Source organism: Temnothorax americanus, unplaced genomic scaffold (assembly GCF_048541705.1).
Source record: "Temnothorax americanus isolate GAGA-0224 unplaced genomic scaffold, ASM4854170v1 Scaffold5, whole genome shotgun sequence".
NCBI classification, from domain to species: Eukaryota; Metazoa; Arthropoda; class Insecta; order Hymenoptera; family Formicidae; genus Temnothorax; species Temnothorax americanus.
This window is the reverse complement of record NW_027509657.1, coordinates 2,431,529-2,458,961: the sequence shown is the minus strand read 5'-3', so window position 1 is coordinate 2,458,961 and position 27,433 is coordinate 2,431,529. Positions and strand designations below refer to the sequence as shown.

The 27,433-nt window shown below is 38.6% G+C and overlaps 3 protein-coding genes across 11 annotated transcripts; 1 reads left to right on the top strand and 2 right to left on the bottom strand.

The window, feature by feature from the left end:
- The first annotated feature begins 40 nt into the window (after positions 1–40).
- LOC143904232 (uncharacterized) lies at positions 41–27,339 on the top strand. 7 transcript variants are annotated; one of them, XM_077418683.1, is made up of 14 exons: positions 41–158; positions 17,729–17,959; positions 18,028–18,190; positions 21,545–21,684; positions 23,277–23,391; positions 23,475–23,578; positions 23,837–23,908; positions 23,970–24,070; positions 24,938–25,041; positions 25,190–25,431; positions 25,518–25,693; positions 25,902–26,046; positions 26,445–26,644; positions 27,004–27,337. In XM_077418683.1, the coding sequence occupies exons 5-14, from the start codon at positions 23,301–23,303 to the stop codon at positions 27,221–27,223; spliced, it is 1,455 nt and encodes a 484-aa protein (XP_077274809.1). In that variant the 5' UTR covers positions 41–158; positions 17,729–17,959; positions 18,028–18,190; positions 21,545–21,684; positions 23,277–23,300; the 3' UTR covers positions 27,224–27,337. The 7 variants fall into 7 exon arrangements, with proteins under 7 accessions (XP_077274809.1, XP_077274813.1, XP_077274808.1 ...); XM_077418682.1 differs by lacking the exon at positions 41–158 and having other exon boundaries at positions 17,838–17,959; positions 18,017–18,190; XM_077418685.1 differs by lacking the exons at positions 41–158; positions 17,729–17,959; positions 18,028–18,190 and adding an exon at positions 19,580–19,719.
- Positions 2,436–17,848, bottom strand: LOC143904233 (NF-kappa-B inhibitor cactus-like). Of its 2 annotated transcripts, XM_077418690.1 has the most exons (4): positions 17,707–17,848; positions 8,952–9,516; positions 7,531–7,883; positions 2,436–4,023 (listed from the first exon to the last, which is right to left on the bottom strand). In XM_077418690.1, the coding sequence occupies exons 1-4, from the start codon at positions 17,720–17,722 to the stop codon at positions 3,593–3,595; spliced, it is 1,365 nt and encodes a 454-aa protein (XP_077274816.1). In that variant the 5' UTR covers positions 17,723–17,848; the 3' UTR covers positions 2,436–3,592. The 2 variants fall into 2 exon arrangements, with proteins under 2 accessions (XP_077274816.1, XP_077274815.1); XM_077418689.1 differs by lacking the exon at positions 17,707–17,848 and having other exon boundaries at positions 8,952–10,174.
- Positions 18,211–20,984, bottom strand: LOC143904235 (DNA replication complex GINS protein PSF1). 2 transcript variants are annotated; one of them, XM_077418692.1, is made up of 5 exons: positions 20,890–20,984; positions 20,132–20,202; positions 20,003–20,067; positions 19,451–19,754; positions 18,211–19,095 (listed from the first exon to the last, which is right to left on the bottom strand). In XM_077418692.1, exons 2-5 carry the CDS (start codon positions 20,198–20,200, stop codon positions 18,952–18,954), a joined length of 582 nt encoding a protein of 193 aa, XP_077274818.1. In that variant the 5' UTR covers positions 20,201–20,202; positions 20,890–20,984; the 3' UTR covers positions 18,211–18,951. The 2 variants fall into 2 exon arrangements, with proteins under 2 accessions (XP_077274818.1, XP_077274819.1); XM_077418693.1 differs by having other exon boundaries at positions 20,793–20,930.
- Positions 27,340–27,433: the final 94 nt, after the last annotated feature.

The following is a 27,433-nucleotide window of genomic DNA, read 5'->3' as shown; positions in this document are numbered from 1 at the left end:
AAATTTTCTGTCTTGTTACAGATCTGCCAGTTTCTACGGGAAACCCGATAGGAGAACTGTTTAAAAAGTTTCAGTACAAATTTAGGAAGCGTTGTAATTAACCGACCAATCCCTCTCCCGATCTTGCCGAGCAATACAGTAATGGACAACGTCAAGACGTAAGTTTATAAAATTTAAAAAAAATTTTACGTAAATCTATTACTTACGTTTGTTACTTATAATTTATTTTTATTGTTTTACAAACTTACGTAAAGTAAGTTCAATTATTATATATACGTTACTGAAATATATGAGGCGGCCCAATAGCGTCTGCTGGCGCTTGCGCCTTTGTCCGCCTCCGACACACGGTGCACGACGATGCCTTTTTAGCGGTACGCTACAAACGAAAGCGCGAAAGTAGGGGATGTGGGGAAAACCCATCGACCTCGGGCAGGGCCAAAGGCATCGTCGATATCCCTCTGCCACTTCCGCAATTTTCAGAATATCAAAAAATATATTCGCGCTCATCTCCGGAGAACCGGCGCGGGATACATTTTTGGCATCTCGACGTTCAGATCCGATCCGTGTTATTGATCTCCCCCACGGAAATTTTTACAATCTTTGACGTCCGAACGCGTCGCGTAAAAAAATCGACGTGCGTCGTCCGGCCGGAGCGTTATAAATTTTGTACGGAAAGCAGGATGTGTGTAAATGTGGAATTTCGCAAGAGCGACATTTCGCGCGTTATATTCCGGTTTACGTTATCGGGAGAATAACTACTCATTGTCAGCGAAAAAACCGCCGTTTCACCGCGGTACCTAAAATACCGGGAAATCTGTCGCGTACTTTCCCCTAGCTCTTTCTCCGCGCGCTGGCTGGATTCTCCGAAAAGGGAGATAAGTCTACGAGCTTCTTGAAATGCTTAGACCGTTACGCGCATCAGGGAAATAACGCTCGAAATAACGCTCAACGGGATATCCTTGCTCTAGATTTTTACGTCGGTAGTTTATAACCGTGCGTCGCGTCCAATGCCTCCAACAAACCCGTTACGTTTGTCACCGGTTGGGGAATTTAACATAATCTCTTTTAGATCTGAAGGAATCTCTGAGAAATGAAGGTTGAGGAAGACTTCTTTCTTTTTCTAAGGTCACCCGCTCGAGAAGCTTCCGTGTTTTTGATCGTCCGTAATTCTTCTCACTATGGGATGACGCTCGCGGCTCCTCGCACGATGACATTTTCATTTTACGCATGCATGATCACGTGACAAATGTCAATTAACGGGAAGCGCAACTGCCTAAGAGAAAAATCTCCGATTTTGAGATAATTCTCATCGGAAATCTCGGATCTTTCTGCTATATTCTTTGTAGGCGCGGATATAGCTTATTTTTGTTATTAATAGCATCAATACTTATTGTTAGGTCTTTATTTTGATATTATTTTATCATTTATTTCCATTAGTTGAGCTTTCTACTTCATTAGTCTTTGTTTAAAATTGTTATATGCTGTTAAATCTATTTTTATATAGCAAAATACTTTTACGACATTATTCTCTATAATAGCTATTCTATTTTTTAAATGTTAATATGTCTATAAAGTAAAAAATAAAAATGTTTCTTTAATCTAAGAGAATGAGAATCAACAATCAAGTCCAGATTTTTCGCTCATCAGGCGATTCAATTATTGAATTGTCTTCTTTTTAAACCTTCCTATCGAAATAAAAAAGAGATTTCTCCCAAAGAAAAGAAAATAGTAAAGTGGAAAACACACACACACACAACAAAGTGTCTCTTTGTCTCTGCAGAAAGACTTTTATATATATTACAGAAAGAAACGAAGAAGAAATGAAACGCGCTAAATTTTTTGTAATGTTTTTTTATTAAAAATAATTATAGCTTTTACTATGCGAATAACAATAATGATATATCGGCATCTTGTCATTGTTACTATTAATATTACCGCGACATAGTGATATACTTATAATTCTAACGGAAAATGTTTATATACACGAAGAGATGAAGTTGTATGTCGATGCCATGGAAGCAATTGCTAAGAACATTGATCCGGTTAATGTTCATCGTTAATAAACATCGTTCTGAACCTTTCTTTTTTCGATACGTTGATATATAAATACATACATATACATCGTGTGCAGCTATCCGAGCTGCGCGTAAGAATGTGAATTTGATTATTTATCTCTGTTCTAATATGTATTCTGCTTCGCGCACTGACTTCGCCTTTATCCTACGACTTATGACCTACGAGTTCCGGTCTACGATCGGTGCTTCAAGCCTTAAGTTCTAAACCCTAAGAAATTGCCCAGTCACGGTCGATTATTCTCCTTACATTCGACTATGATTGATAATGTTTTTACGGATTAGGGCTTAAAGCACCTATTATTCTGTAAATCCTCTAAACCGGAACTTACGAGACCCTTCTTCTCGAGTATTCATATCGTTGAACGCGGACACTGAACGTACTCTTCTATTCGCGTCATAAGATATCGAGTTAGATAAGCGCAAGTATTCCGCTTTCGCGTCGTCACACGTTCCGGTGCTGCGCGCACCTCCTTTCGCACTCGCAGACTCTCCGACAAACATCAAGAACACTCGCGTTAAAATATACATTTGTCCTTTGTATTATTTGTACAGCCTTTTTTTTGGAACGCTCTTCACGTCTCTCGGGATGCTGCATGTCTATTCGCCGCAAAAGATTACTAGGGGAAAGACGAACGACCGCTGAGACAACCCGCGTCTACGTGTCGTCGCTTCGTTCGTTTCTGAGATTTTCGATTCCCACGCGTTACTCCGTTACTCGTTCGTCGTTCGTCCCTCACACTGCTGCCGGTATCGGATTCGAAAAGCGTATGCAGTCTATAATTGTATTACGACAGTAATACTCGGCGACTCAAGAGATATCTCTATAATCGCACATTACATATAATATACATTGAAGCTAATCTCGAGAAATTATACTCCTTATCTACTTAATCGGTAATTCTTTCGTTTCTTTTACTACAGATCTTAATCCATCCAGCAGATTAAGATGACGTTATAAACGCTTCAAAACTACGCTGACTTCTTATTCGTGCTTTATGTACATCGAGGCTATTCTCGTCAACCGCAATTTTCGTTTTTCTTCTAAATTTCAACAATTTTGTTTTAATTATTTGTTTCGATGAATTTAATCTATTAACACAACATCGTCCAGCGCGTCATCAAATTCAAGCCGCAAATTAATTTCTGCGAAATGATTTGTTTAATTTAATAAACCTAATTGTTCTTTCTCCAAGTAACAACTAATCGTTTAAATTTGTCACATTAATTAAGATAATATCGTAAACGCGTTGAAGCTTAAGATATACTTATTAAACATATATGGAAAATATAAAATGAGATATGATTTTTATCTCTTTCTTGTCTGGAAAATTTTATTCAACGTAATTCTCTGATTGTATCAATTCGACTGATAAACTAAAATGACGTCACAGACATGACGTGATTCGAGATATGTTTCCCGTGCGTATACGCGCAGTACACAACGTATTTTTCCATTGTCTCATTCGATAATTATTTAGCGCCCAAATTTATCGACGAATTAGATATCAATGGATACTTTAGACTGTCACTCCAACCGCGTTTTGCGTCTTGATGGCGGACAAGTAATCCGCCGTCCACGATGTTCTCATCGTCTCCTCATCTTCGCTGCTTTCGGAATTGCTGTCAGAATCCGGTTCCGACAGCGGTTCCGGATGTGCCCCGTGCCGTATCAGTTCCCTGCGTGCTCTCCTGCTGAACTCGCCCTTGATGTTTAGGGTCAACTGATAGGCCGTTCTCCTGCCGTACGTTCGCTCGTCCAGACATAACGCGCGTTGGCATTCTGGCAATAGGAAATCAAATAACGGCCGGTGCTGGCGTTCCACCGCGAGATGAAGTGCCGTGTATCCCGCCAGACCCTCCTTTGCCTTGAGATCGGCACCTAAACGCAACAGAAGTCGGACCAGATCCACGTATCCACTGGCGGCGGCCACGTGCAAGCACATCTCGCCTGAAACAAAAAAGCAATCGTGTCATATAATGAACATCCAACAACAACGTATTTTCCTATTAGAATTTAGAAGATTAGAGAGTCTCTATAAGTGATACTGAATCGAAAATTGATTTCAGAACCTAACATTGAGCACGATAGCAGCCACTCTACACACATCTATCTATTCCTCTATTTTATTTCTCAACGGAAAGTCATATTGCCGAATTCTTAGCGTCGAGATCTAGACTTATTTCCCTGAGTTCTCCCTGATTGCATCCTCCCTGATGCAAGCCCGGGACGGAGGGGACGCGCATGCACGTTGGAATGATGCGACCGAGTCACATGTCTCAGACTCGCGAGATGAGATATAGATAGAACTAGGAAGACGCGGTGAATCATTGTCGTCGGAGGTTTGGCTGGAGTCCCGCGGTCCAAACTAGGCTCGCGCCGATCAAAGTGACTGCTAAAATTAACTGCACCACATTACCGGTCCGCATTGGCGGATTTTAATATGGCATAACTACGTGCATCGCACTGGGTCGATATCGCGCTCTCGCTTCTAATGACGGAAATAAACCCGAGCAGGTTGTCGCAAATATTCACGAGTATAGTCGCGTACAGAAGCATCATCGCTCTTCTTACTATGTCCCCGTACGGTCGATTGCGGCGACATTGAAAAAGTTAAAGTGTCAGCGAGATTCTTAGCTTAGATCTAGGATGTCCTGAGGTGTCTAGACGATGTACGTTATAACGCGATGCAAAAAACTTCATTAATCAAATCGTTACGCGACTACTTTAAATCTGGAGCACGGGAGGCGAGACCCCTACAGTGTCATTAGGTCCTAACACGAAAGGGGATCGATTTTTTAAGGGTGAAAGGCCGACGGAAGCCACTAACGTCGACGCCGCTGTGGGGTTTCCCGACCGCGCGAGCTCAGTCGAGGCGAGGCGGGGCGAGGCGGGGCGAGGCGAGGAGAGAATATCGCGCAGCACGCAAATAGTCCTGCAGGTATTTTTAAATATCGAAACCATCTGGCCGTGCCCTCCTCCGTCTCGCGGCGTCGCGACGCGCCGCGCCGCGTAATGTAACGAGCGCCGCGCACGCAAGCATCGGGGAGCCACGCCGAATTCCATCGTACACGCGAAACATTCCGCTTCCGTTCGTCAGGCACGCTTCACACGGTGCTCCTTAGTCCTTCGTCGGCGGAATCATTAGGCAATCACGTAAAATCGTCTCTTCCCTCACGAGATGCGAGAAGCAACGTCCGTACCCCCGTCAATAAATCAAATGAAAACTACTTATTCGTAAACAGTTTTTTCTAATTTCAGCTAAAATCGTTATCGCGCAATTCGGTCGTTTTATTATTCATTTATTATTTTGCCGAATACTCTTATTCCACAAGTATATCTTTTTCAATTTTGATCATTCAATTTGTTTTCAAAGAAAATAATAAGCGGACTTTAGAACGCGCGATTATTCCGAATGAATCAGTGATTTCTCGGTCACGGAATCCGTACTGAGAACTTAATTTAATAATTTATTACTCATAGATCCTTAATCGTAAGTCTAGGCGAGAGAAAGAGAGAGAGAGAGAGAGAGATCATCGAGTTATCTAGCGTCCGCGTAAAAGTGTCTAAATGGGCAATTTTATTCTTGACTTCGATTAATTCGATCACGAGCAATCCGGAACGATCGCTCACGCCGTAATTGGTCCCGCACGTGCGTTATCCGCGTCGTGCGAATCTGCGGCGGAATACACGCTGATGACGCTACATGCGGGATTTCCAAGACTTTTAAAAAATCCAGAAACATTTCGAACGACCGCCGCCGGCCAGAGCAATTTTCTCCTCTCTCTCTCTCTCTCTCTCTCTCTCTTTCTTTTTTTTCTATCTTCTTCTCTGTGCTCTATCATAGTCTCGTAGTCTCCAGTTTAGGAAGAGGACAGCGACATATGTATAGAAGGGGGAATTCAGTGTCTCCTCGAATCCTCTTATATATTAAATCTTTTATCTAAAAACAGTCATATTGTGAATTTTATCATGCATAGATATTAAAATTATTATTTTATTAATTAGATATTAATATTATTAATAACAATATTTATATTTAAACGATATCAAAATATTAATGGAAAAACATACTTGTTTTCAAAATTAGGAATTACATAACATTTCATAACGAAATCTAGCTTAAGAAGTGTAATTTTGGTTCAAATTACATACAAAGCATAAGGCGAATGTAAAGTTTCAGGAAAAAATGTGTGCTTTTACTTCGATCCTTTTTCCTCCTATTTCCTTCTTCTCAAATGTTTTTAATTGTTTTTTTGTAGTTAGCGTAATGACGCGAAACATTCTGACGAAACCCGCAGAATCGCGGTTTTATCGTGTAACTTTTTAGCCGAGGTCGAAGTATTGTTTATCTGAGCGCGAATTTTCGTCACAGTGGCAGGAATTCCCCGGGTGAGGTATGCGCCGTTATCGATCGTAAGTGACCGCGTTATTATCATGAGCATCGAATAAATATGTTCATCGTCTGGAACAGTACTTAATGAGTCAATTGTCACGTGTAAAATTTGACGCAGAAGACGTGTCCACACCAGATATGCAAATCACGTTGACCCCATCATCTACACTCGCTGTAGCAACAAGTATACATTAAGGATAATACACAATCAGCCGACTATATTGGGTGTTCCGATTTTACGAGGTCAATGTTTTATGGTATATTATTTGGTAAATTTTGTTCGCGTACAGTTTTTGCTTAGAGCAAACATATTATTTTTTGCAATTACCATTCCGATTTCCGACGTTAAATGTTTTTGCAATTAACTTTCACGCATTTTATTAAAGCTTGAAAGTTATTACGCAAAAAGTTTACTTTTGTTTTTCATAAAATGTATATCACAGTAATATATGATCGTGGACACTCGATATATAATAGCTATGAAATTTTTGAAATTTAAATTACTTCGATAGAAATTGCATAATCTTTTTTCAAAAGAAATGTATATTCTCGACGTTTCTGAGACGATGAAACTTCCAAACGTGACCACGGAGAACAATATGACTCTCTCGATGAAATCATAGGAAACCCGGCGCAGTTCCACGTGTCCATGGATCGTAATATTACCGCTCACTATGCGAGTCTTATGACTTATTCTACACGATAAAGGCAGAGATTTTCCGCTACCACCTCGGTGTCCTTTGTTTCACGCGGACGTGGATCATCTTTTCTCGCATTAACGTTACGGTGATTAGCGACAATTATATTGCAATCTTCCAAATAGCTATCGTAACGGCAGAAGAAATCGTGGCTAGTAAAATATATCTAAGGCCAATAATTCTCCATTGCACTTAATTAACATTTTGAACCTACGAACGTCGTTTTGCCCTAATAACTCCTTTTCAATTTCGCCTAATAATATACTACTCTTGTTCCTGGTGGCAATTATCTATCTCTTATCGCAACCTAATAATCGTTCCTCCCAAAAACAAGAAAAAGACTGAAGTCTATCGAGTACTTACCGCTATAATTACGTTGCTCCAAATTCTGAGGCAAGGCGGGTACCGTCTGTCCGGGCATTAGCTTATTCCTCTCTATTGGGGATAACGGGTCCGTGAGAGCCTTGGCGCAAGCGAAATCCCCGCTCATGCAGGCCAGGTGGAGAGCCGTGTTCCCGCGGAAATTCCTCAGAGATGGATCCGCGCCCGCTAAGACCAGTCGCCTGACGATCAGCGGCTGGTGCGTCAACACTGCCAGGTGCATGGGCGATTGCCAGTCGTCGTTCATGGTGTCCAATAGACACGGGTCTGGGGCCATTCTTATTAAACAGAGCGCAGCCTCCACGAAGCCCTGCACGATCGCGATGTGCAGTTGCCTGTACAGAGAAAAAAATATATGTTACATAAGAAGAAGAAGCAGTGGAGAGGTTCGAGGCATCGTGGCACTTGTACAGCCATGTATTGTTATTTGTTAATCATTAACATCGGAGTATTTATTCGTTTATGTAAATCTTAGAAACATTTGTTGTTTCGTCTTCGGCACAAAATATTTTGCTCAATATCTCCTACGCCGCAGGTGTCGCACCTCTCCTCTTTTTTATAAAACATGCGTCATTGTGCAATTTATCTGGTTATTTTGCTCATTTGAATTCCCGAAAGCCGATCTTTATCAAGAATGGAAACTCGTTTCATTGAAACGGTCAACGAGCCCGAGCCAGTCATCTCTACCACGTTAAACACATACGTATAGGTCATGCCTCATGACATTTACATGGACGTCAATGTCGATGTTGCGTGGTGTATTAGTATAATGATATTGATCAAATTGACGTATGCTACTTACGCTCGTAAAAAAGGAAACGAAAAAAAAATGCAGATCACGATAATGACGCGGAGAGATGACGCTAAGGTCCGATTCATCGGCGACGAATCGACACATATAAATGTCAAATTTTGAACTTCTCGCCACGCGCGACTCGCTTTTCGAGTTATCTGCCTTCGATTACTTCCCGTCGGTATTCCCGACGCGTCGGATCGCGCAATTAGCATATAGCGCACAGCACAACGCTTGACCCTGGACTCGTTGTGTGTGACCGCGGTCACAAACTCGCTCCGGCCGGCAATGAGCCGTTAACAGGATCGCGGGCTTAACACCAGACGAGCAGTCGATATCGAAAACATTCGGCGCCGACGAAAAGAAGAGAGTACATTATGTAATTCGACTATATCCCGACGCATCGTCATTATTCGATATACTAAGCTTCTCTAATTTAACTCCGATGTAGTACAAGGAAATTCAGGCGATCCCCCGTCCAATTCGCGAGACGCAACGGATGCCTGAAGAAAAACAATGCCGACACGTCAGTATACGTCACTCGTACATCCGCTCCGGGATCAAAAGGGGTTAACAAACGAGATAAAAAAACTCGAGTAATTTCACTCACGTGTCACCGTCGTCATCTTGCGTGTAGTACAACTGCCATGCGGGTTCCTCGTTGCTCGTCGTCGCGCGTTTCTCATCATCGTTGCCGTCGTCCTGCGGTTTCTCGAACTCCACGTCGTCCTCGTCATTCTGCGTGAAACTCGCGCTGACGGGCAACAGCTCGGGCGCCGTCGGCTCGGCCTGGATCAACTCGCCCTTGGCGGCGAGCGGGTTCAGGCTGACCTGCTTGAGGCTGAGCTGGCTCAGGGTCTCGGTGAGGTCGAGGTCCACGCCGCTGTCGATCGCCCTCATTGGCTCCTCATGGGCGATCGCCGCCGACGCTGCCGTTGACGATGACGATGATGACGACGAGGGTGCCGGTGTCGTCGCCTTGGCCTCCTCCTCTCGCTCCGGCGAATGCAGCAACCCCGAGTCGCCGCTGATCTCGCCGCTGAACTGCAGATTGCCGCCCGACAGGAATCCGGAGTCGACGTTGCCCGCCTCGTCCTCGTCGTACTTGCCGCCCCCGTCGTCGTCGTGGTCGTTGTCGCACTTCCACCGCCGCTGCTGCTTCTTCTTGTCGTCCTCTGTAACACGTTCAGGCTCCATCTGGGTGCCTCTACTCGTGATGGGACGCCACATTTTTTTACTCTTCTCGAGTCGTAGACCTCAAGGGGAATCAGAGAGTCGCTTTCCGTTCTCGCGACCGCTCTCTTTCTCTCTCTCTCTCTCTCGCGAGGAAAACGGTACCGATCCTTTCTTCCTTTGACGGACGCTCTCTCGTTGGAGATCGTTAAATACCTGGGTCCGCGAATCGGCGAAGAAGAAAGGAATGACGGCGAGATTCTAACGGGTGGCGCCTGAGAAACTCGCTCGTCGTTCGCACTCTCCGGAGAATCCCTGCTTTTCGATCGTGCGGTGCGACTCCTCGTTAACCGCGACCCTCGGCGCTTCCTCGCGTGTGACCTTCGTTACCGCGCGTCGCGTATCCTCGCGATTCTCGATTAACGCGCTCTCGTTCGACTTCCGTACACCGGTCTCGAGTCCCCGACGTTCTCTCTCGCTCGTTCGCTCCCGTCGACGCGTATATTCGGCGCGATCCTCTCCCTCGCCCCCTCCTCCTCCTCCTCCTCCCGCTCCGTTTCCTTCCACGGAACAGCTGTGCCCCGCAGACTTTGGTCTCCCCCTACCCCCGTCTCAATCACTCTCTCTCTCTCTCTCTCTTTCTCGCTCGCGTGCTCTCGCACGCTCGTCCGACTTTCTACCTCGTTCTAGTCGTTCTACTTCGTCCCGCGCCTTTCACCGCGCCACAAAAAAAAAACCTTCTCGAACTTCGGCTGGAGCTAGCGGAGCTTTCTTCCTATCGCCGTCGGGGAAACTGAATAACTGATGGTGAGCGGTCGTCTCCTCGTTCGATCGTACGACGCGTCTTCGTGGCCGCGCGAACACGAACGTACGTAACCCTATCGTCTCGTAATCTCAGAACGAACTGATCGCGAATATCGTGAATCGTGACGATGGAGAGAGAGAGAGAGAGAGTCGCGTTGTTGGCAAACAGGCAGCGTCTCGCGCGTGCGCGACGTGACGAGTCCGCAGGGACGTGCATAGAGTTTCCTTTTCTTTGTGATCGAAATTTGGATCTATTTTCTCTCTCTCTCTCTCTCTTGCCTCCTCGATGTCCATATTTTAAATGCGGAAGATGCAACTTAATGAAAGTGTAAACTTACGAGGGACAATACTCGCGACAAACAAATGGGGCGTAATGGAGAAAATCAGTTTTCCAGTTTTTCCGGAAACGGTAGATATAAGTTCGCCGATAAATCTATCGTTTCCGGTAAAGCCGGATATCGCGTTCCGCATGAAGCAACCATGGGTTCGTAGGTTATTTGATTTTGTACATTTTGTACTCTCTCAATAACAAAGTTAGCTGATTCTCTGATGCGATCGAGAAAGAGGGGGTCCGACAGTACCTCCGTTTACTCGCGCTAGACGCTTCCCTGGGACCGCGCTCGGACGCGCGCGTGCGCGAGGAAGATGGCCGATTCGGCGAGGCTCTCGCGCGATGTGGAACGTATGGCGGTAATTCCTGAGTGAACGGAGTAGGGGCGGAAAAACCCATCAACCTCGGGCAGGGCTAGCCGCGTGGTTGTATGCCGTGTAACCGATGCGATACGACTCTCGTTTTATAGATAAGGCGGCACCGAAGTCGCGGAGAAATCGACTCGCGCGCGCGACGATATTTCATGTGAAAAACTTTACTAACGTCGAGCGTCGAGCGTTTCTATTTGAAAATTTGAATTTCGTGGGACTTGAGAGATTTTCTTATATTTCATTCATTATCGTAATAATATGAACGATAACATCGTAAACAATGTCGACGGTACTGTTTGAAAAATATTTGTCTCGGAGGAGAAAAGGAAATGCGGTCAAACTCATCCGATCAACTCTTTTATCGTCTCTTTTTTAGAACGCGCTTATAATCGCAGATCAGATAGAATCAAGATAGCGTCAAACACTCCAGGTATTTAAAGGGAATATCCGCTGAGTGTTTGCGGTTGCGTGAATTTCTTCTGTCTTTTACGACACAGGTTTTTACCCACAGATAAAACGGACTTGAAGGAAAATCCGATATATAATGGGACATTCCGTTTACAATTCGCGTGAGAAACGCGAGGAAAGTACTGGCGTATCGAGCCTTAACATTGGATTAATTATATTTTAAGGGCGGTATTTAATTGGTAACTCGATTTTGTATTTAAGATCGTCCTTAAGTACTCAGCAAAAGTTACTCGCCAAATTACATACGCAACTTACAATGCTAGCGTTAAGTGTTGCATTTACATTGTTGAGTAGGAAATTATAACCAGCATGCAAGTTGCGTGTTACTTAATTGGTATTTACTAAGTATGATCCCGAAATGATTATTTCGTTGGTTCTGGATAAAGTTTGAAATTAACTAACAAAAAACCATCGGCGTTAAAACGATTTTACAATTAAATATAAGATCGGACTAGGAATACCACAATGTGTAACTAACAATTTATAACGGGAAGTAATTTTGTTGTAAATAATACTAATAAAAAGCTTTTCTAGCTTCGCTAAAGCTTCAATACATCAAGCTTCGAGAAAGGTCATCTCTCTCTACTTCATCGCGATTTTACGGATAAACCGAGAGAACTTGTCGCAATCCACTATTAACCATCGGAATTAATTAATTTGCAAAAACGAATGAGAAATATACAAAATAAATACTAATAAGCTATGGTATGTGCTACATTTATTGTTCCAACAAAACCGGCTGTGTTTTAAAGACCGATAAAAAATCGGCGCGTAGTTTACTAAGTTTGGAAAAAGTATTTAAAAAAATTAACACAATATCACATTATTAGGCTACCAAGATTAAATCCGGACCGTAAATGACATTTTTTTTCTCAAAATTGATTAAATACCAATTCATTAAATTCCCTCCTGCTCCGATCTACCTGGAAGATTGTACCTTCGATCGCAGGTTTAAGTAAAGGGGTAGTATATAGTAGTAGCGGACTGTCGAGGAGTTCAGCGAAATTCGGGATTATAAATACTCTTATTGTTTTCTTATAGACTTATTTTTACGAGACGTATCGGGAGGTTCGTCCTCGCTCGAAATTGCGAACGTGCGTAAAACTCTTACGTAAGAATATTTTCCATCGCGTGCCTGCGCGCGCGCATATCACGTTATCATCACCGACACTTTTTTCCCTTCGTAGTAATTCGCTTTTATGCGTAAATGCCGTTATCGCCTGTCGCGATTGCGGCGAAATACACAAGATTAACCGGAGGGTTCTCATCGAGGGAACACGGAGCGACAATGGAAGCTCTTATGGAACTTTTGCAAAAGAATTGATACGCGTTGGCGGTGTAGGCGACACCCCTTTCGACTTTTCTCTAGACGAAACCTTTGTCGCCTTCGTGATCTTGTAATGCTTTGAGTACGCGTGTACGTCCGGGCGTTATCTCGCAAATTAGATTATAAGGCTATCAAGTACAAAGTGCCGCAATTTCGTATCGATCGAGCTTTGACTCTTCGTTCCCCAGAATCAACGGACATTTGAAGGAGATTCTTTTAATTCTTTCACGCGATAAATTTTTCTCGCATATTTCCGTCTCTTTTTGGGAGAAAATCTATCGTAGAAGAAATTTTTCTCATCAGAGACTGGACCGGAGACTGACGCTACGATGTAAGTCTTCCCGTAAAAGAGAATCGTTCAAAGAAATATAACAACAATTAACAATGGGAGCAAAGTGAAATTCATAGTGCTTAGATGAAAGAAGCTTTGTGTAAAATATTTGCTTGAACAAATAATCGAGTGAATTATATGCTAAAAATAATGTTAATTTATAACTTAACGAAGTTAGAGTTAAAATAATACCGTTTTAAATAATAAATTGTTGAAATAATAAATTTTGACATATATAGTATTTAAAAATGATATTTAACTTAAAGGTGTTGATTTAAAAATTTTATCCTTTATTATCCAACAGTGTATTACTAATTAATTTACAACTGTAATCATTGAACTTTGCAATCGTGATCATATCAATGATAAAAAGAGAAATTAAACTACAGTTAGAGATGGAGAAAAGTGCCATTTTCAGTCGGACTTGGAGCTTGGTGGCCATAATAATAATATGCTTGTGTGAATCTTGTATATACTTCTCCCACACAATTCGGCGAACTTGCGCGCTGATTACTTATCAGTCTTGAACCACAGAGTTTTTCAATTTTTTTTTTCGTTGGAGCAATAAATCCACATACTTGGACCGATTTAGCTTGATGTTAACAAACATCCTATTTAAACCACTGTAGAAATCAAACTAATTTAGCGATACGATTTTGCGCGCTCGCGCAAACGTACGCGGTATACCTCTTCTCATCTCAGATTCCCGGATATTTATCTTATAGGTGGGCGAACCCGCACTACGCATGATTTATCGATCGATGGGACTTTCTACGTTTGCCGCCACACGTGATGGACTATACTTTCTTCGCGGCTTCTCCCGGGAAGAGCGAAATCGCGAACTCACCGGAAATTCCAGCGGCATTTCCTATCCGAAACGGCCTCGCGACGATGCACGGCGGTAAACGTATCGCGGTCGTTTACTGGTACGTACCGGGAAATCGATTCACTGCCGCCGCCGCCACCAAACGTGGCCTCGATATGCGTACAAAAGAGTCCACCACCACAGGGATTCCACATGGGTTTTCCCGTATTATACGAGCCACGCGTTAGAATTTTAGACAATGGGACGTTCGTTGCCACTTTCAGGTCACAACCCAAACAAACGCGTCCTCCTTTCTTTCACTCTTTTGCTTTCTCGGATTGTTTAAATCTTGATGATGTATGTATGTACATTGGCGAAACCAGTCATAAGCAATATCTAATAAAATTCTTCTTTGTTAAATAATTGTTCTTGAATATCTGTGCGTAGATCTGTATAGTACACTGTTAAATATTAAAGGATAAAGCCACACACCTTGAATAACATTTTGTTTGTTTTTAACTATTATGTATGTCGAAATTTATTATTTCAATACAAAACAGTATTATTTTAACTTTATTGGTTTAGTTAAATTAACGACATATTGAGTGGGAACAGTGGCGCGGCCTATATAGGAATGGATAAAAATGACTCAAATTGAGCATAATTTAACACTACAAATTTAACAGTGTAAATAAAAAGTGATGCAATATTCTCGAAAAATGTTGCACGTCCTGAAACTCGGTTTCTCAAAAAATCTGGAGCAAATTTTGTCTCAGCAAAAATATATTGATAGAATGATTTGCAATCATCGTATTCACAATTAATATTCAGATTATCTTGTATAAGGAACAAGCCCAACATTTCGACAATAATCGCTCATAATTCAGAAATTAACGCTTCAACTCCTTTGAGGAACGGGGGAATCGGTCGCGAACACACGAGGAATCAAATCGAGAACGTATAACTCTGTAGTAGAATCAAGATGCGATAGTATCATCATATGGAATTTATTATCGTTTAACATCACTATGCATTACAGAGACATTAAATAGGATAAAATAACGGTATGGATGACTAATTATAGGGACAAAGGTGAAGATTTATTTGATTTTAAGAGCGACCTTGTTAGACAGGTAGACCTCGCCGACGTCAATGCCCTGATTATCTGGGAAAAACCTACGATAACGATAGAAAATGTGTAAATAATTGACGCCGTTTGTTCAGCGGAATTGACGTGGCGTCGCGGCGTCGCGAGGTCTTAACAGTCACTACACAAGCTCTTATCCTTAGAAGTACGGTTCTTTCCGAGATTTTTTTAAGCTTATTTACAAGTAAAACCAAGAGATGCACGATAAAACGATTTCTATTTGGTTAACGACACATTACGAAACTTTTCAGAATCCTTGCATAAATGAGCAATTAGAGTATAATAGCTCTCGATTAGAGACACGTTGAGGAACAGAATATTTTTAAATCAAAATTCGTCTTTTAACTAAGTAGAATAAACATGGATCTAAAACGTGGATAAACAATTAAAATCACAAAAAGACTCAATTTGCGTATAAATAATATATATATATATATATGTTATTTTTACGTAAATTGAGTCTCTTTTTTCATAAAATATATGTACCCGGAAACATTAATACTTTAATCTAGAAATTCAGGCGTTAATTTAATTTAATGAAATTTATACATGCCCCAAATATTTCTTAAATTCATGTGTTAAGGCATTGATGATTCTGCGTGTACACAGCGCAAAAAGACCCAGCAAATTTGCATAGCCGTACATAAAAAATATGTACACGCATATATTCGAAGTTATAAATATGTTAACGCGTGAATTGTACTCGTATGAGGGCATATTCGGGGCACATGTGCTTTCTGTTGAATATTCATGCATCGTGACTGTTGGTTATTTGAGAAACGATGTTTGAATAATTTCAAAATTAACCAAACGTCGCCTAAGGAATTCTTTGTTTATGCATAAGGAGTTAGATTACAAATCATTAGAAATATATAAAAGAAAAAAAGTTAATTGCACGTACATGTATCCGCTCGTATTTGCCTTAAAAATTGTATCTTTATACCTTGTCTATGCACGAACTAATTATTTTCTATTTGAATATTATTTCTATTATTTCCATAATAATTCTATTCATTATTACGTAACAATATTATAATAATTTTTTATATAATAATAATAATAATAATGTTTTTTAAACAATCAACGCTATGCGCGAATACTTAGACCAGAAGCATACGCCATTAATGCGCCCCTCTCTATGCGAATCCATGTATTAAGACATTTATGACCGATATTATTATTATTGTCGAATGATATTATTTGTCTTATTTTGTGATATCGCAAACTTATAGCACGGTTATCTCGATCTTGGAAAATAACAGTACTTATGTTGTTTACAAGAGAGCCGATCAATGTCGCGATTATACGTAAGGAGAAAGAATTAAAAAGGTAGATCGAGTCTTTTAAGTTCACGCCGCGCGACAGTTAAACACCACCATTATTTGACCGGCACAACTAAACGGGGAATTGGGAAAGTACGCTGACTCAAGAGTGTACGGACGACATCATTTCTCCAGCATTTTTGAGCTACAGCTCATATACAGTATCCTTTTCCGATGTATTCTTTTTGAGACACGTCCCTGAACTTTCTACGGCAAAACTTTCCAACTCGCTGCTAATCATTAATGCAAGTAAAGATTCGCGAGAAGAAAGTGATAAGTTATACTTATCAACATTTTTGTTTAGACTTTGACTTTTACAAATCATATTATACAATTTTATTTTGTTCAAGAAACTATAAATGATAAGTTAGGGGAGAGTATTTTGAGGTGCGAGGCACAATTAAACGTTATAAATTTTGATTCTGTAGGTGTAACTATAAGCGAATATTTTCTTCGATAGGTAAACAGCGATTAATAATGTTTATAACAGAGAATAAATAAGTATTAAAATATTTTTGGTCAGAAAAATGTATTCTTCCAAATTATTGTGTAGATGCCGAATTATTTAACGATGAAAAGCGAAGTGCTGTTATTTGTAATACGGTAACTAGAAAGAAATTATTTTTGTAGAGTCAAAATTTAAAAGACAGAATGTCCCTCCCTCTCTGCTATAATAAGTAACTCTATTAGACTATAGAGTAATAAATATCCTCACAGTGCAGTCAAGAGCATCCACATTTCTTTTACATGTATGTAAAATAAGAAGAGAAAATTATACGGAGCATGCAGGATCATTTTTACAAGTGCGTCAGAAAACGTTTGTGTTAAATTGAAAACACAGTCTTAATACTGCGTGTATCCTCGAACTTGTGTCTCGCTTTCAGTAAACTCAGAGAAAATAAATCATATGACGCACGTTATTGCATTTTGCGCGATGCTGTTTTGCTGAAGTGATAAATAAACATCGGAGAAAATCACATTCTTGCGATTGTATCTCATACATTTATCGTATATAAACATTTATTCCATATCGACTAGGCTTGATGTAAAAAAAGAATCTTGTCAAAGTATTATATTTTTATCTGACGTGTAAAAAATCGATTTTGTTTTTCTGAATAATTTATATTTACCAAGGAACAAAATAAGAGAATTACTGTTTTCTCTTATGAATGCTTTCGCCAATGGACAAACTGAATTAAGCAAGCTGATCTGACATATATAATCTCTTCTATTATACATGTCAACTTTCTTAGTGACAACTCTCTGATTCTCTGACTCTAACGTACCTGTCAATTCTGTCATCACCAGATACCGGCCAACAGCGTGCCAAGTCGAATTTACAGCACGCCGAAGTTCTTACGGTGCTGTGGACGTGCAAGATACACCGATGTCTTCTTCATTGGTTCACTGCAAAAGATGCGGATTGCTGATGCCTTCTCTCCGTTATACCTCGTAATCAGAAGGAAAAACTAGGAAACGATGATTGTGCGAGGTAGATGTCGACTGCCGCCGGTCTTTACCGAGAAAAAACTGCCGCTAGTAAGCTATTAGTGAGACACGTATGCATATATTGTATTCGTATGCCGTTAACTTAAGAACTGCTTCAGGTGTTCTGCTCTCTGAGCCGTGTGAGCTGTATTTTAAGAACCTCGGTAAAAGAGAAGGAGAAGGCAAATAGATAAAAGGAAAGAAAGAACATGTGTCTTTACTTTATTCTAGAAGAAGATTTATTGATGGGATAAAGAAGAGTTATTATCACAAATACCGAAGGTATATATATCAGCTATATGTTTTAATCTCTTGGGTAAATATCGTTTCGTTGCTGCTTGATATATTATACAGTGACCTAATTTCTCGCTATCATCGGTGTTTAAATCCCTATAAAAATGTTCTGATAATAATAATGGTAATAATTTGAAGTAAACACCTGAGAGTCAAGCTTCTGCAATATACATTTGAATTGTTACATTCTCTGATTAATTACAAATAGATTTCATTTTAAATAATGGTTCAGATATAAAGATATGTAATAAAAAATTATAAAGTTGCGATGATAAAATCAGTTCTAAAGTCCTCAATATTTATCATTAAGTGTTCATACTTAAATGGTTAAAATTATATGTATTGTTATTATTGTGGCATATTAATCTGTACATCGTATTCAGAGTATATGCGGTAATAATACAGCTTGTTTATTCGAGACTAAAGTGAAAAAATGGAAAAAATGAGGAAAGAACGAACTATAGAGATACGGAAGTACAAAAGAAAAATATAAAATTCACATTTGCATTTCATATTTTGCATTTAAAAAAATTCATGTTCTATTTCTTCAATATGATGATGGTACATATATACATATATTATTTTATATATAAAGATGATATATAAAATATGATGATATATGATAAAAGATGATATATATAAATCTTTAACGCGTTGAGATGCATAAGGCAGCGTTATGCGCACAAAAGCACCCACAATATAAAAGAAATGATGGAAATAAGAAGACTCTTTTTTTTATCATGCAATTATCATGCATTATGATGCTCGAGTATGCCTTGTCTGATAAGCGGCTCGCACGTAGCCCTTGGTAACAGATGATATGTATTCTTTTTGAGTGTAATGACTTCGCCGTCATCAAGTTCTAGCTTGCCGAAGTCACTTAAACACTTCACCTAGAAGAAAAAGTCGTCTAATTACTAATATCATTTAATTATTACTAGTGTAATACATATGTGACACATCAAATCCATATAGAAATTTATGTGTTGCACATATATTACGTATTCAAAAGATAGCTTGTTTTTTTCTCTAAATCATTCCTAAATTTAAAAAATTTTTTAAAATAAAAATACGCATTTATAATACATTTTATATCCATAATTTATAACACATAGGTAAAAATACTTATACAGCAAGCACATATGGAGCAAGAAGCGGGAAGATTGTAAATTCAACTCAAAGTGAGAAAAATGTTCTCGCATGATTCCGTCAAATCTGTATCATTATATACAAATGAAAAACATTTACCTCGACATAAAGCGTCTTTGGAGGGCTCATGTTCACAGTCAGATTTAATCCGTGATCGTCACCTATCGATCTCATGTAGGTGGCCAGAGATTTGTTGTAGTTTTGAAACCACTGCACCTCCGCATTCAGCAAGTTGACGGTTATCTCGGTCGGCAGGATGCTGCCCAATTCCCAGCGCATCTGCCGTAATCGTCTGATCCGGTGGTACAGATACGCCAGCACGCATCTTTTGTTCCTAAGCAGAGCCGTATGGCGGAAATGCACTGACGGTAATAACGCGCTGTTCCCGTTCTGTATGGCGTTGCTGAAACATTCGCGGAAAGTCTGAAACATTTAACGGAAAGCGGAGAAAACTTATTAAAATCAACATTCAATTTTGGCTAACGAAACACAGTTCTTGCTGCTGTCAAGACAGCTGAATGTTATTTCGTTAAATTACACTGTTACCACGTGTGACATTTATACATAATATTTTAGATTTGATTTCTCATATTAATTTTTAACAGTTGTAAATAAGTAACTTTCAAAAATGCCATGTAATGTATAATGTACCTGTCCGTCAGATTGGCCTCGTAAATCGTTTGCATCTCTTCAAAAACTTGTCGCATTACTTGTTCCTGTAAATTAAAAGAAAACTTTTATGACTGTATTTACAAGAATAATGATATTTGTAATACTTACGTTAAACGGTCGAATATCTTCATGCATATCAAGCTCAGTTACGAGCTTAATAGCTTCTTTGCAAAACATGTCTGTGAAACAGAAACATATTTATTATAAAATTTATGTTCGCCGCTGTTTAACATTTCGACTTCTCGACTTTGAGCCCTCTTTGTTTACGTAAAAAGACACGCTCAATTAGTCGCTTTTGATTATTATCAATTTACAAGGGATTTTAAGCAAACAGTAATACGAAACAGTATTGTTATATATAAAAAAATATTGAAAAATTAGACAATTATTACTTATTTGTGTTATCTGTATAGTTAAAGCGAAAGATTCATTTATTTGCAAATATTAAGTTCGATTTAGTTATTAAATATATATATATATTTTTTAATCAATAGGTAAACTCTCTCTTGTTAGACTACAAATGTCTCTTTAAATATCAATCGCATTATCACGTGATCAGTTGCTCACGCGTATTTACAACAAATGTCACTGTCCATGACAGAAACATAACCTCCAAAATTGCAAATTTGTTTACCGCGTATATTCCAAACAGCGCATTACATTTGATCAAAGAGAGTTTTAATCTAATTAAAATTTTGTTTAATATGAGCTAGTAAGTCCAGTAATCCTTCGCTGCTTTCATCAAGATCGAAAATATAATAACGGTTACCGCGTAATTCGACAAGTGGCGATGCAGAGAAACGACGATCGCAATTCGACGACCTTCCGAGTGTTGTTACAAAGCACAATATTCTCGTGAAACTTACTCGAAATTAATTGGTAAATAAATCAAGGTCCGAGATTTGAGATGTGTATGTAACGTGCTCCGAAATGTGTACTAACATACGATATATATTTGGCGGTATTTTAAATGTATACCAATGCCATCTGACGAGAGTGATGATCACATCATTAATTCAAATCGACTGTGGTAACCAATGTTTAATTTTTCGAAAAAGTCTTATAAGAATTTCCAAGAGCATTTTCGATGTTATGCTAATGTAACATCTTATAATTATTAAAATTAATAATGCAAACACGCGCGTGTGCAGGCATTTTTCTATTTATTTGAAAAACAAAAAAAATACTACGCAATTATTTTTCATAATCATGCTGCAGTGCAGAGACACTTCTATTTATATAGGAGCGATTCAAATCTTATTTTTTCTTGTTAATTAAGATATAAATTCAAATCTTACAATTAATGTTTAAAATTTGCGAAGAAAGCTTGTATGGACCTCCAGGAGCATTTTCGACATTATCATTAAGCTCAATTGTTAATGTTAATTTCTCAGTCATTAAAATTAATACTTGTCATATGTAACTCGTATTTAATTATTATATGCAAAGTTTGGAAGAAAAGATTTACCAACTATTTTTCATAAATATGTAACAGAGAGTATACTTCGCTGATTTTTTCAGGACTGCTCGCATATGTGCATATCAAGCTGTGGAAACTAACAATAAATCCGGCGCTAAGCGAGCCCTAACTATATAATCGTTACGTGGCAACCAAGAAACGGGTGGAAATCAACAAAGATCGTGACTGTACTTATTGATGTGTAAGTCGTGCTTTAATTGTTGGACCGAGCATCGTTCTAATTGTCAAGGAAGAATCGGTCGTAGCACGCAATCGATTCCCAGCGAGGCTCTTTAAACGCGATGCAGCGAGACATTCCATCGAAACCCGCCTCGACCATCAGTGAAATTGAACTTTTTGATTTTCGTTCCAAAGGTCGAACTATTGCTTTTAGAAATGTGCATTTTTAAAGAGAATAAGCGAGTGTCAACGAGACAGCTCTGTCCTTGGCTGCTTAGCATCGATTGTGGTAGCTACGAATGAATTCGGGTTAAAGATTAATCTTTTCGTGCGCTTTGGGGGTCGAGTTGGAACGACACCGCCGTGTGCCCCCTATAATTTTCTTGTCGTATATACCACTTTAGCTAGTAATCATATCCGTTATTATGATTCGTTATTTAGATACATAATACAGCACAGTAGCTTACAAAAATATAATATTTTTGAATACGTAATATATTCCTATATTTCTTTAAAATACTATAATTATGCAATATTTTGCTCAAACCCCGCCATATGAGCTTTTCAAAAACCAAACTGATTAATCGTGTAAAACAAAAAGTAGACAAAATTGATGAAGCTACAAACTAATTATATGTACTTTGGTAAAATTAAGAAATGTATGAAAAATAAAGTTAATCAGTTTGACTTTTGTGAGGCTCTCTCTTTCTCTCCCTCATATAGAATATATAGAAATTACAAAACAAAATTTGTCTACGTTTTTGTAAAATGGAATCATTAACATATCTAATATAGCTAAAAAAATTCATTTTTATATTTTAACGATTTAATTATTGAATAAAATGGTTGACTGTGATTACTAAAAAAATTCTGCTTCTATTTTAAAGAAGACAATAAAAGAATATTAAATCGATGGATTTCGCGAACCTTGTTGAAAATCTCGAGACATTAATGTCGTTCTTTCTTGAAGAACGACTTTCTTTCTTACGGCATATTCGGGTTAATGTCTCATGACAGGCGATTATGTACAAGAACTTCGCGGGAACCCCCGGATTTCCCGCACCGTAATTACCTGTGCGTGTATTTGTATCATGAGCTCGTTAATCATTATATTATATCGCGTGCCTACCATGTCGCCGATGTCCCCGTGTAGCCGAAAGGAAGCCCCGAAAGCCAAGCCTATGCAAACAGAAAATATACGCGATTAATGCAGTATACTTCTCTCCACCTCGCCGAAGATACTTCAATTACTTCGAAATCGAAATTCTCGCTTTTCTCGGTTTTCTCGCGAAGAAAATCGGCGTTCCGTGATTGTGATCAGCGAGATCGGCACCTTAGCTTCCATGATGTTGCGCGGGGGTAAAAGGGTACAGCGCGAAGAGTGTTAAAAAAAAAACATGATAATTTTATAAAATTGCAATTACGAAATTACGACAATACCAAACAACTTTTATAGAAATGTGGATGATACAAAGAGATATCTGAGAGACGTTTTCAATAGTTTTCAGACTTTTTTTTACATTTAAATTTCGTCGAACAATGTTATTGCGAAGGCAAAGATCGTTGATTGACAAGTCGTGAGGAATATAGTTAATTAATTGATTTTTGTTTTAGGGTGGAGCGAAGACGACGAGAAGAATGGCGAAGAAAGCGGCACCCGCGGCATTGCAGACGGAAGTTCTTAATGACGAGGAATGGGCGAAGGTACTGAAACGGAAGGGTCTAGTAGGCGAGTAATTTTTACGAATTATACAGTAATTCCGTGATTAGAGCGTTATAAAAAGATATTTTCGATGCAATGTTCTTATCCAGTAGTGGACGTGTACTCAGATTGGAGTGGTCCTTGCACAGGCATGGTGAGCATTCTGAAGAAGCTGAAGATGGAGATCGGAGGCGACGCGTTGAGTTATGCTACGGTAATTGCCACAAAAACCGATACATAGAAAAGATTATTGTTAAATATCATAAGAATAAGTAAGAGTAATAAATATAATGAACATCAGGAAAGTCCAGATATAGAATTATTATTTATTTAAATAGAATAATAATACACAGAAACAATATGTAGAGAAGTAGAATTTGTTCTACTTATCCATGGAAATTATTTTTCATATTGAATTGATCTTCAATATTTAAATATATTAGTAAAAGCGCTTCTGTTTCATCACATTTAGGCAAGTTGTGATCGTGTTACCGACTTGAACAGGTTTCAAGGAAAAAGCGAGCCCACGTGGATGTTTATTCACGTAAGTATTCGTGCTGCATATAGAAATAATTATTGCAGTTGAGAATTTGGTTCTTTCGCAGGAAGGCCGAATGATAAATTTAATGTTCGGAGCGCATTGTCCGCAATTCGTAAAAATGCTGATGATCGAGCTCGAAAGGGTTCAAAAGGGCGACGAGCACGAGTAAGTTGAAATGATCGATGATACTGCTCGCGTGAATTAAGTTTGTATCTCACTATTTTTAGCCGGTTATATAATTTAAAATCCGATGGTATCTCGACATTTTATTTAAGGATAAGTCCGCCTCGTATCGATTAAAAAATCCATTTGTGAAGTATTAGTCGCAGTCGGGCATTTTATAACTATAGTTATACATACAATTCGCTACATTTTGTAGAATATAAATTTCTATTACTTTGGAATTAAAAAAAAATCTAAATCTACTTTTTTGTTTAACTGCGCTGCACTCTGTGTAATCTCATCACGACTATCACGAGACACGTTAATTGACAAAGAGATATTGTATTTTACTATTGACTTATTCTGCGGAATCGCAAGATTTGCATGGATTTGCATGGATAGACAAGACCATGAGCTGTATGGTCTTATCGTAGCAGAGTCGTATATCGGCGCTCGACTTATGTGAAATTGCAAGAATTGTTTTTGAATTTTAATACGTGTTTAGAATGAAGCATGTTGCTTCCTATATGATCTCATCGTAGAAAAATTATTTGAGGATTATATTTCACGTAGGGATCTCGCGCCGTTACTCACGCAGTCGAGAGTTTAAAACATTGCAGTTTAGGCTCTTTGTTGGGTCGGTCGCTCTGTGAAATATTTAAGAGAAGATGGGAACAGACAGACGCTATTGTTCATCGATGATGCATTATCTTCGCGATCGAGAACTTTGGATTTCGAAACGTGCCTTCTTACAATTTGACACGGTGTCCTAAACATTCTAACATAAATGACAAATCTATTATTTTGTAGATTTAGATGTTTTTTTTAAGAGTTTTTTGAGTTCTCTCTTTTTTTTTGTTTAAAATGTAGATTCTCGATGGATGTTTTCGAAAAAAGTCCGGAAGAAGTAGTACGACTGAAAATCCAAGAAGAAGCGAAAATAGCTAAAGAAACAGCAAGGAAATCTCGAAAAGGTAATATATTGTCATACTAAACACTTGAACTTTTTTTAATTACTCCTGAGACAAAAGTTCGAACATGTAAAATTAATATGAATTAAATTGGAAATTGCATGAAGCCACATTTATTGTTTAACGCAATAACAACAAACTTGTTACGCAGTGGCTGAAGCTAAAGCGAGATACGAGGCGGAGATGCTGCATCTGACTACGTCGTTATGCAATGAGACTTGTCTGCTGCTGTTTCCCTGGATATTCAAGGACGAGGAGGAACGTAGAAGAGATAAGAGGTCGAGTCCACCGTATGTGGAACTAATCGAGGAATTGCTACCGGAGAATTACATAGTGGAACAAGAGATACGCAAACGAATGAACGAGGAACTGCTCCAGAAAATGCTCGATGAGGTATTGTAATTTCCTTTATTGTAACAGAGACTCGTTGTATCAGTATTGGTAAAAATTTATCACGCTCCATTTTCTTTAACGTGCAGTCCACGTATAGCTTCTCGGAAAACAGCAAGCAATTGCTCTTCGATGGCAAATGTATGTTTATGCGATTGAATATTGTTGAGGGAAAAAAGAATCTTGACGTTCATAATCATCTGTGCAACATCCTGTTCAATGAATCGACGTTGCCGGAGTCGGAAGATTGTTTGAATGAAGATTGGTACGCAATGTATACTTTTAATATAGTTTGACACATCCAAATAGTTATAGTTTGGTGCACACAGATTGGTAATATAAATAAATAACTGACGTTATAATATTATCCTGCAATCAAAGTAATGCTGACAGTAATATTAATGACAATTGGTAGCAATGTAATTTTACAATTAGTTTTAATTGTAATTAAAATAAATCTTTGCTTTATGTAGTTACGCCACAAAACATTGTCCAGCTTTTGAAGTTCCTGATAAGGAAAATAAGAAGTTTCCTTTCGTTTGGATACCTCCAAATCCCAGGAACAAGGCAATCGTTTTCCGCACAATATTCACCGTTTATACTAATACAACGTATCCGGTAAGTATATATAGGAAACACTTCGTGTGCGTAAAATTCGATGATTTTTGGGGGATTTTCGAAAGACTTGAATTGAAAAATAAATAATAATTATATATATGTATAAAATAGAATAATTTAATTATAATTCTGTACTTCAATAATATAATTATTTCTTTGAAGGACCGTCTACAATAGCCGTAAGAGAATGCAGTAAGACGTAAGCAGTAAGCTATTGACCAACCACGCACAGTTGATTATTCTTGAATTGTAAAAACCCCATTAGTCAGTATATATATAGCTTACTGCTTACGTCTTACTGCATAATCTTACGGCTATTGTAGACGGTTCTTGAGAGATTTTTAATTACTTAATTATAATTTAATTATATCATTTGCTAATTTTTTTTTAATCCACAGTATGAAGATAAGATAACAAAAGTTCCAATAACCGTCTTCAAATATGACTACACACGTAAAAATGATTTAAAAATGGTTCTGGAAATGTTCGATGATGATGTTATCAATTTTGGTGTATTTGAATATGATAAACCGCCTGAGGCTAAGATGATTGCCAAAAGTATAGAGGCATTTGAGATGAGTGCGGAAGAAAAAACAGGGTATTCATTCCTCTGTGTTTTAATTAAAAAATTTTATAATATAATTATTTTTTCAGAACTTAATAAAAATTAATCTTAAAATTGTGATAATTTTTTTAAAAATTTTAGATAATTCAAATCAATTTATTGCTAAGTATTTCTAAAATACTGAATTACAATCATAGAGATGGTTCTGTTTTTAAATTTCACATTTTTGTTAATTTTTTTTGGTCATAAATAGATTTGAATAAAACTGCTCGTTCTGAAAAAAGTGAATACACATAACGTTACATCGAATTATTTAATTTCTTTCATATTCTGCAAAGAGAAAGTTTAACTCTACCTGCCTGCGCGCTAAATTACTTCATTTATGTTTACAGTTACGAAATATTCGTCTGCACTGTGAAGAAAGTAGGTTGCGAGGCATTTTTGGGTTTCGCCGGAATCGGACCTTTTCACGTGAGCGAAAATCCGGAGAAGGCTATCGAAGAGTCGAAATTATATTTCCCGGATATTGTTGCTGTAGATGAATCGCAATCGGACGACGAGGAAAAACCCGAGGAGTTAATGGAAGACCAGCAAGACGGAGCGATAGCGTAATTGCCATTATTGTACGATAAATGTGCATATGAAGTGACATATATATATATGAATGAAAATTATGAAATGAAATGAAGTAAAATAAAATAAAATAAAATAAAGTAAAATGAAATGAAATAAAATGAAATGAAATGAAATAAAAGTAACCCGCTGATAAGTTCGATTTAAAACGCGAGCATGTCCACTCTCAGCATCTCTCTGCCAATAGCA